Source organism: Stylophora pistillata, chromosome 10, assembly GCF_964205215.1.
Source record: "Stylophora pistillata chromosome 10, jaStyPist1.2, whole genome shotgun sequence".
NCBI classification, from domain to species: domain Eukaryota; kingdom Metazoa; phylum Cnidaria; class Anthozoa; order Scleractinia; family Pocilloporidae; genus Stylophora; species Stylophora pistillata.
Window position 1 is genome coordinate 30,693,979 of NC_142528.1, and position 13,806 is coordinate 30,707,784.

Here is a 13,806-nt window from a genome sequence, read left to right on the forward strand (position 1 = left end):
TTGGATGAGGTTGAACATGATATGAATTGTCAATGCCAAGGTCCAAATAATTAGCTGAAACCAAAGGCTGAGGCAGATAACACAGACATGAAGTTTGATAGTTCACAATGTCATGCAAAAACTAAATTCAATAATTGTTTCATATTTTTTAATCAATCTGCAAAAGAAAACACCTCTCTGAGTTTGGAAAAGTTTGAGAACACTAAACAAACTAGGCAGACTTTGAACTCGACATGTATGATAACCCATGTCAACTTCACATGCTATTGGATATTGATTGTATGTTCTTAACTAATTGTAAGTCTATTTCATAATAACTTAAAACCTACCATCAAATGGTATGTCTCCAGATAAACTTGGCAGCCCTTCTTATCAAGCCAAATTGAACTACTTAATTGATACAGTACACCAATAATCTACATGTACCCTTGGCTAACCCTAACCCTATCTCCCACCATCTGCTGACAAACAGTGTAACACGCGTTAACCAAAGCCAAATTCTAATTGCATTCAAAGGTTAAAAACTATTTAGCAGCTGTTTCACTTGATTGTGCTGTACATAGCACACTCTACAGATGTAAAAGTGGGCATTTTGTACGCCCCAGTATCTGTTAAAGGCGCATGAATCTTTATCTGTCTCATGTGGGTGTCCCTTCCATTTTGATGATTGGACAAAACGGCTATTTGCAACATGTAAGTTTTCAAAGGCTTGTCCCCATCCGACAAAGACACTGTCAGCCATCCACTCGGTTCCTCAAGCTCTATCGATTCTATCTGGTGCAGGTCATGAAAGTGATTCCCAGCACGAATGGATATTTTACTCGGTGTGTAGCTCTCATCGGCCTTGTAATCGGCGTACAAGCAAATGTTTTGAATCGCTGTTTTCCGCCGGAACTGAATGCTCACCAAATGCGGTTGTGGTCCATCAGATTGCCAATACGTTTCTAGGTTTCCATCACGAAGCTGCTCCACTCCAAAGCCAGGTTTGCATGACGATAACGACCAAACAGCTTGATCTCCTATCTCTCGGTATTTCTCGCCGGTAATGCCGTCAATTTGCGTCTCGGTGTTTGATAGCCCCTCCACCCGAACCGCCATTTTCGAATTTAGCGCGCAATAAGCATGCGTTGGCTAAAATAACCGCTGAGATGATAACACATGCATGCGACACCGACGCCATACTAACGTCATCGTGGATGATTTGAAAGCCGCGTTAAAATTAAAATGGTGAGTTTAAGTCTTGTTTTAGAACTCAAAACGTTCGAAAACGAGATCGGTTTGGTTATAGTCAAGGAAAGATAACTCATCGAATAACTATTCAACTCGCCAAATAATTTATTTGTAATTTAATGTAAGATTTTTGTCATTTTATCTTGCAGACAGATAGATACAACATTCACAGTCAACTTGAACATTGTAAGTATGCTTACGCGTAACAAATTATTGATCATAGTTAAGTATACTGCACTACAAGTATACTGCACTGTTACTGGCATTATTAAATCGTTATCACCAGAGTCTATAATTTGATATTCATTTTTAGTTACCTTAAAAAAAAACTAAATAACCCGTGGTGTGTCGCTCGCATCAATCAAATTTCCGCATATTTTTTACCTACGTATCACATCATTAAACTTAAAGTTGAAAATGACAGTTTCAGTCTCTGCTTTCGTCGGCAAAGGGTGATCATTCTGCTGTTGGTGTGCCTGGGGGATAGATAAGGGATAGATAGTTTATTCAAATATACCTAGCAGCCTTGCGGCTGAATTGCGTATATTACAATAATGTAATTAAATAAATATATTATATAACGTATACAAGAATATTCAAAATTATAACAATTAAAAAATCTATGAGCTAAAACCTATCTATATTCAAAAGCTATATTTACATTATCTACCTAGGTTTCTAGGAAACGGTCGTTAAATTAACTGTTGTTGTTATATTTAATGGTGGAGGCCATCATGAAGGTGTTTTTAAAACGGTTTGTCCTCCACTGGGGGATTTCGAAACGCCTGTTACGTCTTAAATTGTGCTTTGGATGGTTGGCACAAGGCAACAATTCACGAAGCCCGTGATTATCTTTTCCGATAATGTTGCTAAAGAGATTGCGGCAAATGTCTTCCATATAAGCCATGATCGGTGGAATGCTGGCAGCCTCTAAAATCTCGTGATAGTCTTGGCCTGAGCTTATAATAGAGAAAGCTCTTTTTTGAACGCGCTCTAACTCCTCCTGCAAATATACAGGTAATGCATAATAGAAAACAGGAGTCGCGTACGTTAATATAGATCTAATACAGGCCACGTAGAAAAGTACGAGATCTTTAAAGGCTACCTTTGCACGCTTTAGCTGAACCAAAAAATAAAGTCGCTTTGAGGCCTTCTTAACAACGTTGTTTATGTGTTCATTCCACGATAAATTGCTTGAAATTGTTACGCCGAGTAATTTTGCATGCTGGACAACCTCAAGCCCTTTACCATTGACAATGACTGGAGAAAACTCCGTCTGATTTCTAGCAAATGAAATCCTTAACTCCTTACATTTATCGCTATTAAGCTTCATTTTGTTCTCGGAAGACCAGTGAACGACTTGATCAGCAATTTGCTGTGCTTTACTTTCTCTGCCTTTGATTACAACTTCCGATACCGTCGTGTCATCGACATATTTCCAAATGCGAGGCGCGTTATGATCGCTACACGGCGTGGCAAGATTGAGGTCATTGATTAGGATCAGGAACAACCAAGGCCCGAGCTTGGTTCCTTGCGGCACTCCAGAGGGGACAGAGCCCCACTTCGAGTAGCACTCATCTGCTAACTTAATTCGTTGTAAGCGATCACTTAGAAAATCGATTATCCAATTTATGACACTGTTTGGCAAGTCAAGCTTAGTAAGCTTATGTACAAGTATATTATGGTCTATCAAGATGCGTTAAGATAGTAAAGCTTGCCAGGAAGGACCACAATGTAAATATATACCGTTTAGCAAACTTTCTTCCTTTTTTCAGTACAATCAAAGTATGTTGGCACTGGCCATTCAGACACAACTAAATTGTAAGTATTTTCATTTATTGCTAAAGATTGTTTTGATCAATCAAGTATTGTTGTCAATATGTGGTTGACACAGAACTGAGATTGAAAATATATTTCCTGGCATCTCTCATGCATGCTAATTCTCCCAGATTATCTGGGAATCTCTTGCTCTCCCAAATGGTCCACCAAATCTCCAGGATAAAAGCAATGGACTGGCTTTCAAAGACTTTGCTCAGCTGTAGGCTAACATGGCATCCCAGATTTACTCAAATCAAAAACATTTTGCTTTTTGAAACTCTTCTTGCAGTTTATTCAAAGCATTTGTTATGCAACCATATCTTGACAGAAACTAAACAAAAGCTTTCTCTGTTTTCTGGAAAGGGAGAATGATTTAATTTGGGGGGGGGGGGGGGGAGGCACCAGTTTGTTAGTTTGGAGGTGATGCTGTGGTGGCATAAGAAAAATATCTCCAAATTATAGATGTCAGGTTGGTATCACTGATCTTATCCCAATCACAGAGATGCAGTATTGTTCTTGTCCATGTTTTTATTTTAACATTGTGATTTTTTTGTTTTGATTTTGTTAGTGAGTGGCTAGTGAACCAGCACAGAGATAGTGCAGCTTCATATATTGGCCACTATAATCTACTGGATTACTTTGCTTTGGTTGAGAATGAAACACGAGCCAGAACAAAATTCAACCTTCTAGAGGTAAGTGTCTAAGTTAAGTATTTAGTGCACTTTTATGTCACTGAAATCCCTGGTGAGATACACACATTCCTTTTTACTTGTTAAGCAATATTTATCTTGACATTTTCCATTGTTCTATGTTAAGGACCATTTTATGAGGGGAACCTGGTCTCATAAAGGTTACTTTATCATTAAAGAAACAGAGAATTCGGTGTCCTTTTCTTTCTGGATGATTCAGTTTTGTTGATGTCGAATTGTTACCAAATGGACATAACTACAGCAGAGTGACAGTAATTCTCAATAAAGAAATGACAACTTTAAATTTAAATTTACAAGACATGTTTCGACATTCTCGTGTCATCTTCAGTTGCAAATGAAACATGTCTTGTAAATTTAAATTTAAAGTTGTTGTTTCTTTATTGAGAAATGTTGGATTGTCTTTTGAACAGGCAGTTTCTCAGACACCAACAGTGTTTACCAATGAAAGTATTAGTTCACCTGGAAAATTTGTCAAATACATCCTACAAAACTGAAACCTATTGTAATGTGTGACATCTAATCAAGTGGTTGAACATCTAGACCCAGGAGCATACCCCAGAAACAGATAACCATTTCTGACTTTTGGCTGAAAAAATGTATTCCTTTTTTCCTAGATGATGCATACCCTATAAATTCAGCAAAAAGGAGGAGCAAAGACAAGTTAGCAACAGGAGCTGTCATTGCTATCTCTGCCATGTGCCTTTTTAAAGTTGTTCCTATTGTCTTACTTGTACGCAGATGGAACCATAGCAAAAGGGACAAGACAGAAAAGGCAAACTTTGATTTTAGAGACAGCGATGACATAAGTTTCTCCTCTGTGCAATTGTTTGAAAGACCTTGTTTTCCTTGGTGTGGGAATAGAACATCAATTAATGCAGAAGGTGTACCTCTTTGTGATCATGCTGCTGGTAACAAACTTTACACACTATAATCTTTTCAGTGGATTGGAATATCTCCCCAGTTAATGAGGGAACCTAATTAATTTATAATTTGGTTATATGAACTAAGCTGAAATTGTAAATTGGCCACCAAAAGGAGTTAAAAAACACTTTATGATGACCAATTTACAATTTCAACTTAATTGATATAACCAAATTACCTTGTTATGCCCACTGATGCAGCACCATAGTTTCTTTACTAATTAGTTTATAATTCATACAACATGGGAAGGAATAAGATTGTACCATGAGGGTATGAAAAGTATACTTTTTACTGAATGGATTGAGAAATGGAAATTGTTGAAACATAAAATTGGATACCTTATTTATCTCTACTGAACTCTTTCCAGAATTGTTACTTGAGATTATTTGTTTTTTACATCTACTGACACCATCTTGATATGTTTATAGCACAAATAATTATATAAAGTTGTCTAAATTGAATTACTGGTAAATATTAAGATTTTGATGTAAATTGGTTGCCTATTTGGGTCAGTGTTGGATAAATTAACACTATTCTGTGTACATACTGTAATTAATGTTGGTTATGAAGTATACTATTCAATAACCTATTTTGGATAAAGCCAGAACAAGGTAGTCTGGGTAGAGAGAAAACTCTTTAATATATTTTTTCCAATCTCGAATTTGATTTAACTATAGGCAATAAATCAGTAAAAGAAAGTATAAGTATAAATTGCTGTAAAGCATCAAGACATCACAAATCCCATTTTGTAGTTAAAAAAAAAGAACAAATAAAGTGGTTCTTTTGTTAGTTTTTGTATGATGCAAGGTCACTTTATATGTGCTGCTGCCCTGTTCATTAATGAGGTAATCAGGAGTCCAATTCTGAGTTCTGGTCATCAATTTCCATTTTTTCATTATACTTGATTAAGGACACGGCATTTTTTAAAGGGAAATGTTTCGGTTTTCCAATGTGGCATTTACTTTTGGACATCATTTATCGAAGGGTGAAGTTTACTTTTAAGTCACAGCCAGTTTAAGCCCAAAGGGAACAAATATGTATGCAACACCATACCTGAACACCCCTCCTTCCCCTTTACAGTCACTTTAATGTCATTATTCTGTTTAATCACACTTTTCACATCTTCTTCCAGTGAATCTTAAATGGGAGATCGTAAATGGAGAGGATGAGGATTTTTTTCAATTGAGTGTTATGAAACTAAAACAGATGTATTCTCAACTGCCAAAAAGAGCAAAGAGAAATATTATGATGTCTGCCAGTTTTAATTTCAATTCAGTTTGTATTGAAATGCACTCTATCATACAAGAAAATTAACATAGTGGCAAATCATGCACTATTTCGGAAGTCAGTTATACTAAGGACTGTTGGCCTCAGAATAATTAATATTTTAATGCATATGTACAATTGAACAAAAATATCACCAATGGAATATAATATGACCACAGTCTCCTCTAAGGCAATGCAACTTTTGTTTAACAATGTGAGATACAACTAAAACTTTCTGCATCCACCAAATTCAGTCTGTCTACAGTTGATGCAATATTGTTCTTGCTGTCTCTTCAGGAGCATTTCCAAACACAAACTGCCACAGTTCCTCCAAAATACATGTAGAGAAGATTTTTGACTTCATGTGTGAGCTCAAAACCATAACCCTCGCCCACTACTGCATGCCAGGAAGAGCCAAACTTTTTGTCTAAATTTTCTTTAATCATTTTTGCCGCAGCCTGAAATGAAATAGGTTTGAACACAGTATTACTTTTGCAATTAGCTACTGCGTCTGCACTTGAGTCCAGTGGCTCATCCAGCCAAGCTCATCGTAGTTCACTTAGCATGAAGCAACTAGAAGCATTGCTACTCCCCCTTACCTCCAGCATTTCATTACATTGGCACCTGTTTATACTCTTGGGAAGAGAGAGAGACACTGAGAGTAAAGTGTTCTGCCCAGGAACACAACACATTGACATGGCCCAGTTACGAACCTGAACCTCTGTAACGTTGTTACCATCTGCAGAATCAAAATATGGCATCTGGCATTGTTCTGGACTCACTAGCCTCTCACACATGTGATAATCCTTTTGTGTTTCCCTGAGAAGACAAGGCAAGTTTGTCCAGAACAATGGCAATTCAAATTGGATGCCATATTTTCATTCAGTGTATATATAGTAAGTGCTGTTGTAAGATCCTGGATGGGAGAGCACAAGGCAAGGTTGCATCATAAAGTTTCTGATTTTAATAAAAACGAACTTTACATTGATGATCAAGATTCTCAAACTACACCAGCTGCTGAAGCTCTGGATGCTGTCTACATGAAGAGAGGACTGAGAGAATGTGAAATTTCTCTCAACCATAATAGAGTCTTGTCTACCCTACGAGCAGAGCCTTTTTAACCTGTCCTCGAATCAAAAAGGGAAAAAGGCTCTGCCGACATCCTGTTGTTGCTCGTTTCAACATGTGCAGCAGTTGCCTAGAAACTGATCTTTTTCCAGGCCCCCTTGAACTATTGTGGGTGCAGATTTGGTCATCTGTGTACATGAAAAGCAAAGACGTGTGCACCAAAACCAGTTTGACTAGAGGCAAAACCGGCTTGACTAGCCTGGAGTTTTTAGCTTTCGGCATTTCAAAGCAACAACAGGATGTCGGCAGAGCCTTTTCCTTTGGAGGGTTAAAAAGAAGAAAAGAAGAAGAAAAGAAGAAAAGGCTCTGCTCGCAGGGTAAGTCTTGTCATGAGGATCATGACCAACTTTATATTAGTCATTTCATTTCAAATATTTGGTTCCAGTTGTTGAAGGACAGAGGTGTTTATTCAGCGCAATCAGAAGTTCACCTTAGCCTCTTTGGAGGACGATGAGGTCTAAAGTAGTAATCAGTATTTGGATCAAAACTAAAAAGGGAATGTAAAGAATCCCGGCCATGTAGTTCATTTGAAATAGGTCAAGGATACCAGAAAGCAAGTTGAATACTCCCACCTGAACCTATAAAGTATCCAAACTGCTGGGATCCTGATCAAATTTATTAACATTAATTTTATAGTAAACAAAATTTATGTACCTCGTTATTTGATGAAAACTTTTCACAAGCTGTTACACAGAGCTCCATCGCCTCAGTTCGCATTTCATCATTCATATCTGAATACTACAAAAAATTTATCACGAGGAAATATTAATTTAAAGCCTCATGTAACCGAGTGACTAAAACAAAAAACATGCGCAAATATAACTACTAGTGGCTGGCGATTCAATTCCTATCAACTCACCCGAATCAAAGGGTAACTGTGCAGCCGTTTATAATCATATCCACCACTTTCTTGTGCTGCACCACCTTCTTGATTTTCTGCCATGGTATAAGCTATTAAATACTCTACAAAAACGCTAAAAAGTATCCAATTTTTATCAACGTAAAGAAAGATGGCGCCAATTTACCCTCTCCCTTTGTTTCCATGGACACACTGATGAGCCTCACTTTCAGGAGTGTTTCTTTCATTTTAAATCCGCTGTGATATCCCGCGAAATTTACAAAATGGTAAATCTTACATTCTGGTGAAAGATTTGAATTGCTCAAATCTTGTAATCGTTCGGCTTTTCACTGACGTTTTATTGGCAGTGTGGATTAGTTTACTTTAATAAAACAAAGAAACGGTTACTTTTACGCTATGGATATAAATCGTTAGGAAGTCCTTTTCGAGAGATGGCTGAAGGACACGATCGACAATCACCGGTTGAAGTTTCAATCCTCGAATGTTGGAAAAGGTTGGGTATATAGTGACTACCTAAGATAAACCGGCATTATGAAAGCTTAAGTTATTTATTCCTAATTTTGACTTAAAGGTTGCTCAAAGAACTGATGGAGTAAATTTTGATCTAATTGAGAAATTATAATTGAATTTGTTTCACAAATGTTTAGCTACTTTTTTTTTATATTGATAACCGAATCAGAAACGCTATTTTGCATTGTAGGGAACAACTTGAGTTAAAAAAGAAGCTTGTTTGCGAGGACTGCATCAGTTGGGGTGAATCCACTGATAAACCATTTAGTAACTTGCGTCTGATCGCGGGAGTTGACATATCATTTGTCAAAGATGATCTTACACACGCTTGTGCTTGCTTGGTGGTACTTTCCTTCCCTAAACTTGAGGTCTGAACTTGAGATCTGATCATTAATTCTTCCTTCCAGCTGCTACACATTTCTTTGTAAATTAGTCATGAGAAATTGGTGTTTGATCAATATAACAACTACCTGATAAGCTATTCTCATTACCTTTTTGTTGGATAATGTCGTAGCTCGCAACGCATTATTTTTTGTCTGTTGTTTCTTGTGCAGTAGCGCTAATTGTAGTAAAGTTTTGCGTGCGCTTTCTTTGTTTCATTACATAACGTAGCATGTATTTAAACCACATTGTTCATCGTAGTTTGTGCAGTTTTGTCAAGTGTAGTTTGTAGACTCGTTCTTTTCGCTTCGTGCAGCTTGTTCGCCACTAGACAGGATTCAAAACATCGCAACAAATGTAAGTTTGTATTTATGTAGTTTTCATCGTCGTTTTCTTTGCAGCTTTCCATGATATTTAGTGTAGTTTATATTATAATAGGTTTTCGTTTGCTGTTTTATTTGCAGTTTTAACCGTGTTGTTTCGTGTCGTGTCGTTTCGCCGTGTTAAAATCGTGCTTGTTAGAACTAGTCGCCCGTGGCAGTAAACTAAATGTTGATATCGCAGGGAGAAGTTTCATGTTAAAAAAAAAATGGTAATTTATATTTGTTTGGCCTGAAAACTGGAACCTGAAAACATATAAATACCCAGACTGCTCACACTGGCTTCCAAAAGCTAAAAGAATAGATTTCAAAAATAATCTCTTACAGCTTTTGAATCACTGGTATGGAGCATTCGTAATAAGTGAACTATAACTTCCACACATTCCTACTGGAAAATTATGCTTCTCTAATAAATTTTTTCTTTTTATTCTTATTTGTAAGCGAAAATATTGCGAATATATATTGAGAGAATATTGACCGGCAATAGAGCAGTTTGATTGGTTGATTTTAGTTATTGGCCCTCTGACTGCCCGAGTTGTGTAATAAAGAAATTTATTCAACTCTGCCTCAGTATCCTGAAGTAACTTGTAGTGAACATTACTACTTTTGGATAGTGTACAAGGTTCATCAAAACTGTGAACATTCTGAGTGCTGTTGGGATTCAATTTATGGTGTATTATATGTTATGAACATTTATTTTAATGCAGGTTGAGTATAAGGATCTTACCCTTGTACATCTGGAATTACCTTACATACCAGAATACCTGGCTTTCAGAGAAGTTGGGTTCCTAGTTGAAGCAGTTTCCAAGCTAAGGAGAGCTAAACCACATCTACTTCCACAGGTAAAAATATCTTTAAGATGGTTTTTTATATCAATTGAGAGCTATACTGACCATGTTTTCATTAGTCAAAATAAAAAAAAAATTGTGATTTGGTATTAATATAAAACTTATTTAATAAGAAAGAAAAGAAATCTAGATCAGATGAGTTCATGTGATTGCCATAGTGTTTTTATTGTTGTCATTGTTTTAGATTATTTTAGTTGATGGGAATGGAATGTTGCACCCTAGAGGTATGTTTCTCAGTTTATCATTTTGATAAAGTATATTATAATCAGAATAGCTCACCAAATTTAATTATTTGTTTTGTTTCTTGGGATGAACAAAGTCAATTGATCATGATGATAAAATCATTTCACTTTTCACTACCTAAAAGACCAGTCACTGGGGAAGAGCCTTAATTTTTTTTTCCTTAAAAGACAAATTATATCATTTTAACCCTTTAACTCACAGAAGTGATTAACATGCAACTTCTCTCTTTAATATCCATACATGATCCAACAACAGGTATGGAGAATAATCAAACTTATCAGGCAGAAGTTGTAACCTTGATTGAACACCAAATTCTCACAACCAATTTACACAGAAATGTGTAGCAGCTAGAGGGGAGAATTTATAATCAGATCTTGGGAATTATAGGGTTAACTTACTAGATCTTGTTATATGCAGGTTTTGGGATTGCTTGTCACCTCGGAGTGCTGACAGATATCCCTACTGTAGGAGTGGCCAAGACTCTCTTCCATGTGGATGGGATTGAGAAACATGCAGATGAGGTCTCTTAATAATAACAAAATTTCTTCTCGATTTAATGGTGTTAAAAAATTTTTAAGAGATGGATAGTACCAGAAAATGTTCATACCAACCCTGGCCTAAGAAATGCTCTTGGAAACTGTAAAGGTAAATTGTGTTCAGCCAGGAGCCATCACTTTTAAAGAAATCGAGGCAAGATGAAACTGAAACTCCAGAGGAGTGGGAAGGTTCATGCAGACCAATAACCCTTTCTGGTGGGTGGGGGGAGGGGGGGGGGTTGTAATTTGAGTGATTGGCTGACTCTCTTCTGTAGTATTACCAATAACAATTCCTTTCTTGACAGATCAAAAACTGTTTAAAATCTAGCGGAGACAGTTTTCCATTGGAAGGCGACTCTGGCACAATTTGGGGAATGGTAAGATAAGTCAAATTTGCAAACTGTAACTAAAGGATAACAAAAAGAATGAAAAAATTGTGCAAATATTTTCATTCCAACTCCTGCTGCTTCTCCCCAAAAATGGGACTCTTACCTTTTCTTTCACAGTGTTTTGTCCCAGCAATAAGCTATGATCAGAGACTCTTGTATACTATAAAAAAAATTGATTTTTCAAGCAGATTAAATATGGCAGGGGAGCATCTGAAGTAAACCAACAATATGTTAAAGTCTGGCAGGTGAACTAGAATCCTATCAGTCTCCTCAACTGATTTGGTTACAAATTTTTGAAAGAAAGTAACATTAGTTACTTCTTCAAGCATGATGCAAAATCTCTTTACTGTTTCTACTGTGAGAAGTTTGACCACCTCCCAATTAGCTCAATGGATAGAGCGCTGGACTGTTGTGCGGGAGGTCAAGGGTTCGAACCCCGGCTGGACCAACACTCGAGGTCTTAAAATAATTGAGAAGAATATGCTGCCTTTCTATAACATCAAGAAATGGTTACTATAGATATTCTCGTCTTCTCGGATAGGGACGAATAAATGGAGGTCTGGTCTCCTGCAGGGTTAGGGTTAGGAGACGTTAATCTCCCATGCACGAGATTACTGTGTGGTGGATGTCCTCTCCTGGGGTGGTATGGGTGGGGAATATTTGATGAGGGCCGCAGGTTAGAAAACTGTAACAGGTTATCGCACTTCCCTCTTTAAATAAAGTTAATGTTAAAGAACATCACAATTAATTGTATTTCATTTACTCAGGCATTGAGAAGTACCCAACAATCTCATAACCCTATCTACATATCAGTGGGCCACAAGACAGGACTGGAGACAGCAGTGAGACTTGCACATGCCTGCTGTCAGTACAGAATACCTGAACCTATCAGACAAGTAAGGATCAAGACAGAGACTACTAGAAATTATAACTATGTACATATTACCTGAGTTTCGTCGGGCTACATGGGAAAATAGTTGGCTCTTGGTCATGACATATGGTGAGGTCTTTGCATCACAACAGAGGACCAAATATTTTCCCATCCTGCCCGACCAACTCAGTCAAAGAGTACATGATAATAATTTTTAAGAATATTTTGAGTTCAACACATACCAATCACTGAGAAAGAACCAACTCATTAACTGTATTTGTGTACTAGGTAAATGTCATATTTTGGTCCATAAACCATAAAAATATCCTTCCTGTCAAATGTACCCTTGATCCAATCAACTTTGTTTCCTTCCCAGTCAAGACAAATATTTCACCAAAAACTAGCATGAAAGGAACAAAAACAGATATAAATGCTTTTTTAGTTGCTTTAAATGGCCTTAAAAAAAGGTAGGTCTTATTTTTTTCATATTTCCAGGCAGATATCAGATCTAGAGCATACATCAAAGAGCATATCGCTAAAGAATTGGAAACATGTTCCTGCAGGCTACAAAATGATGAAAGTAATCTCCTGAAAGAGGAAGATGATAGAAAAAAGGAAGGGCAAGATCTAGTACACGAGACCTGCCAGAATTTTGATCAACTTAACCTTAGTTAATTAACAAATAGATTCCATGTTGTCGTATGTTTGTTTAGTGATAGAACACGGATGATGTTTAAATGGTAAGAAAAAACATGTTGCAAAGAATAAGCAACCTAGGAGAGATGGCTAAAAGAAGTTAATTCATCATACAAGGTTCCTCTTTTTTAACTGTATCAAGGTTGGAATATTCAGAATGTTTTTGTGAAACTGAATCTGAGCTGTAATAACTTTTATGAGCACATTGTAGTAATGGTATTTTATCAATTTTTAAGCATTTTAAACATACCTCTTTAATCAACACTGCCTACTTTAATCAAGAGATGACAAAGGGTATTTGAACATCTTGTAAATAGTTTTATAAACTACAAAAATAAACTTTTTAAAGGCAAAGTATTTTAGTCCAACCATAAATGTTTACAAAGTGCACAGAGGATGCCTTGCCTGCGATAGTCTGGATCAGCATCATTGTTCAAAGATCTGTTCAATCCAGGTGTATCACAGGAACTAACAAATCCACTCTAGACAGGGATTTGTTAGTTCTTTTGATGCACTATAATTGCATAATCTTGGATAACTCACCCACATTTACATTACCCCAACCGATTACACGATGAGGAGATAACCAGCCTTCACCCAGCACGTAACTACTTGCCATATGGGTGCCCTATACTTTAGCTTAAACACAAAGGCACGCTATAAAAGGAGCCTTATGTCCCACTGGACCATTTATCAATCAACCGTCGTGTGATATAGAACTCTTAGAGTGAAGTCAGCTTCAGTTACAGCTACTCCAAAGCAGTGAACAGCAGGCGCATTCCTCAAAATCGTTTTATGTCTTCATCACAATACAAGAATTTTTGAGATTTGTATTTCCTTTCTCCAGTACAAACTGTCTTTATTTGTAGCGGTAAATTTGAGATCAAAGTAGGTGGTTCGCACATTACCTTGTGCCACCATGCTGGTGGAAGTAAACAATAGATATCTCATAAGTTCCTTTTGTTCATCTACCAGCATTTGAATTTGACCTGCACACGTCAACGGTGAGTGACAAATGAG

The 13,806-nt window shown here is 36.9% G+C and overlaps 4 protein-coding genes across 5 annotated transcripts; 2 read left to right on the top strand and 2 right to left on the bottom strand.

Moving 5' to 3' along the window:
• Window positions 1-131: 131 nt before the first annotated feature.
• On the bottom strand, window positions 132-1,113 carry LOC148722658 (anaphase-promoting complex subunit 10-like). Its single transcript, XM_088735559.1, has one exon. It carries the CDS (start codon window positions 1,096-1,098, stop codon window positions 541-543), a length of 558 nt encoding a protein of 185 aa, XP_088591685.1. The 5' UTR covers window positions 1,099-1,113; the 3' UTR covers window positions 132-540.
• Window positions 1,114-1,141: 28 nt separating this feature from the next.
• LOC148722659 (splicing factor 3B subunit 5-like) lies at window positions 1,142-5,468 on the top strand. 2 transcript variants are annotated; one of them, XM_088735573.1, is made up of 5 exons: window positions 1,142-1,227; window positions 1,380-1,416; window positions 3,006-3,051; window positions 3,617-3,740; window positions 4,373-5,468. In XM_088735573.1, exons 1-5 carry the CDS (start codon window positions 1,225-1,227, stop codon window positions 4,388-4,390), a joined length of 228 nt encoding a protein of 75 aa, XP_088591699.1. In that variant the 5' UTR covers window positions 1,142-1,224; the 3' UTR covers window positions 4,391-5,468. The 2 variants fall into 2 exon arrangements, with proteins under 2 accessions (XP_088591699.1, XP_088591698.1); XM_088735572.1 differs by having other exon boundaries at window positions 1,145-1,220; window positions 1,379-1,416.
• A 454-nt stretch (window positions 5,469-5,922) lies between these two features.
• Window positions 5,923-8,133, bottom strand: LOC148722660 (dynein axonemal light chain 4-like). The gene is made up of 3 exons (XM_088735568.1): window positions 7,933-8,133; window positions 7,728-7,811; window positions 5,923-6,403 (listed from the first exon to the last, which is right to left on the bottom strand). The coding sequence occupies exons 1-3, from the start codon at window positions 8,014-8,016 to the stop codon at window positions 6,239-6,241; spliced, it is 333 nt and encodes a 110-aa protein (XP_088591694.1). The 5' UTR covers window positions 8,017-8,133; the 3' UTR covers window positions 5,923-6,238.
• A 50-nt stretch (window positions 8,134-8,183) lies between these two features.
• LOC111325446 (endonuclease V) lies at window positions 8,184-13,143 on the top strand. Its single transcript, XM_088735557.1, has 8 exons — window positions 8,184-8,425; window positions 8,633-8,810; window positions 9,911-10,045; window positions 10,236-10,275; window positions 10,712-10,815; window positions 11,136-11,207; window positions 11,987-12,115; window positions 12,586-13,143. The coding sequence occupies exons 1-8, from the start codon at window positions 8,364-8,366 to the stop codon at window positions 12,763-12,765; spliced, it is 900 nt and encodes a 299-aa protein (XP_088591683.1). The 5' UTR covers window positions 8,184-8,363; the 3' UTR covers window positions 12,766-13,143.
• Window positions 13,144-13,806: the final 663 nt, after the last annotated feature.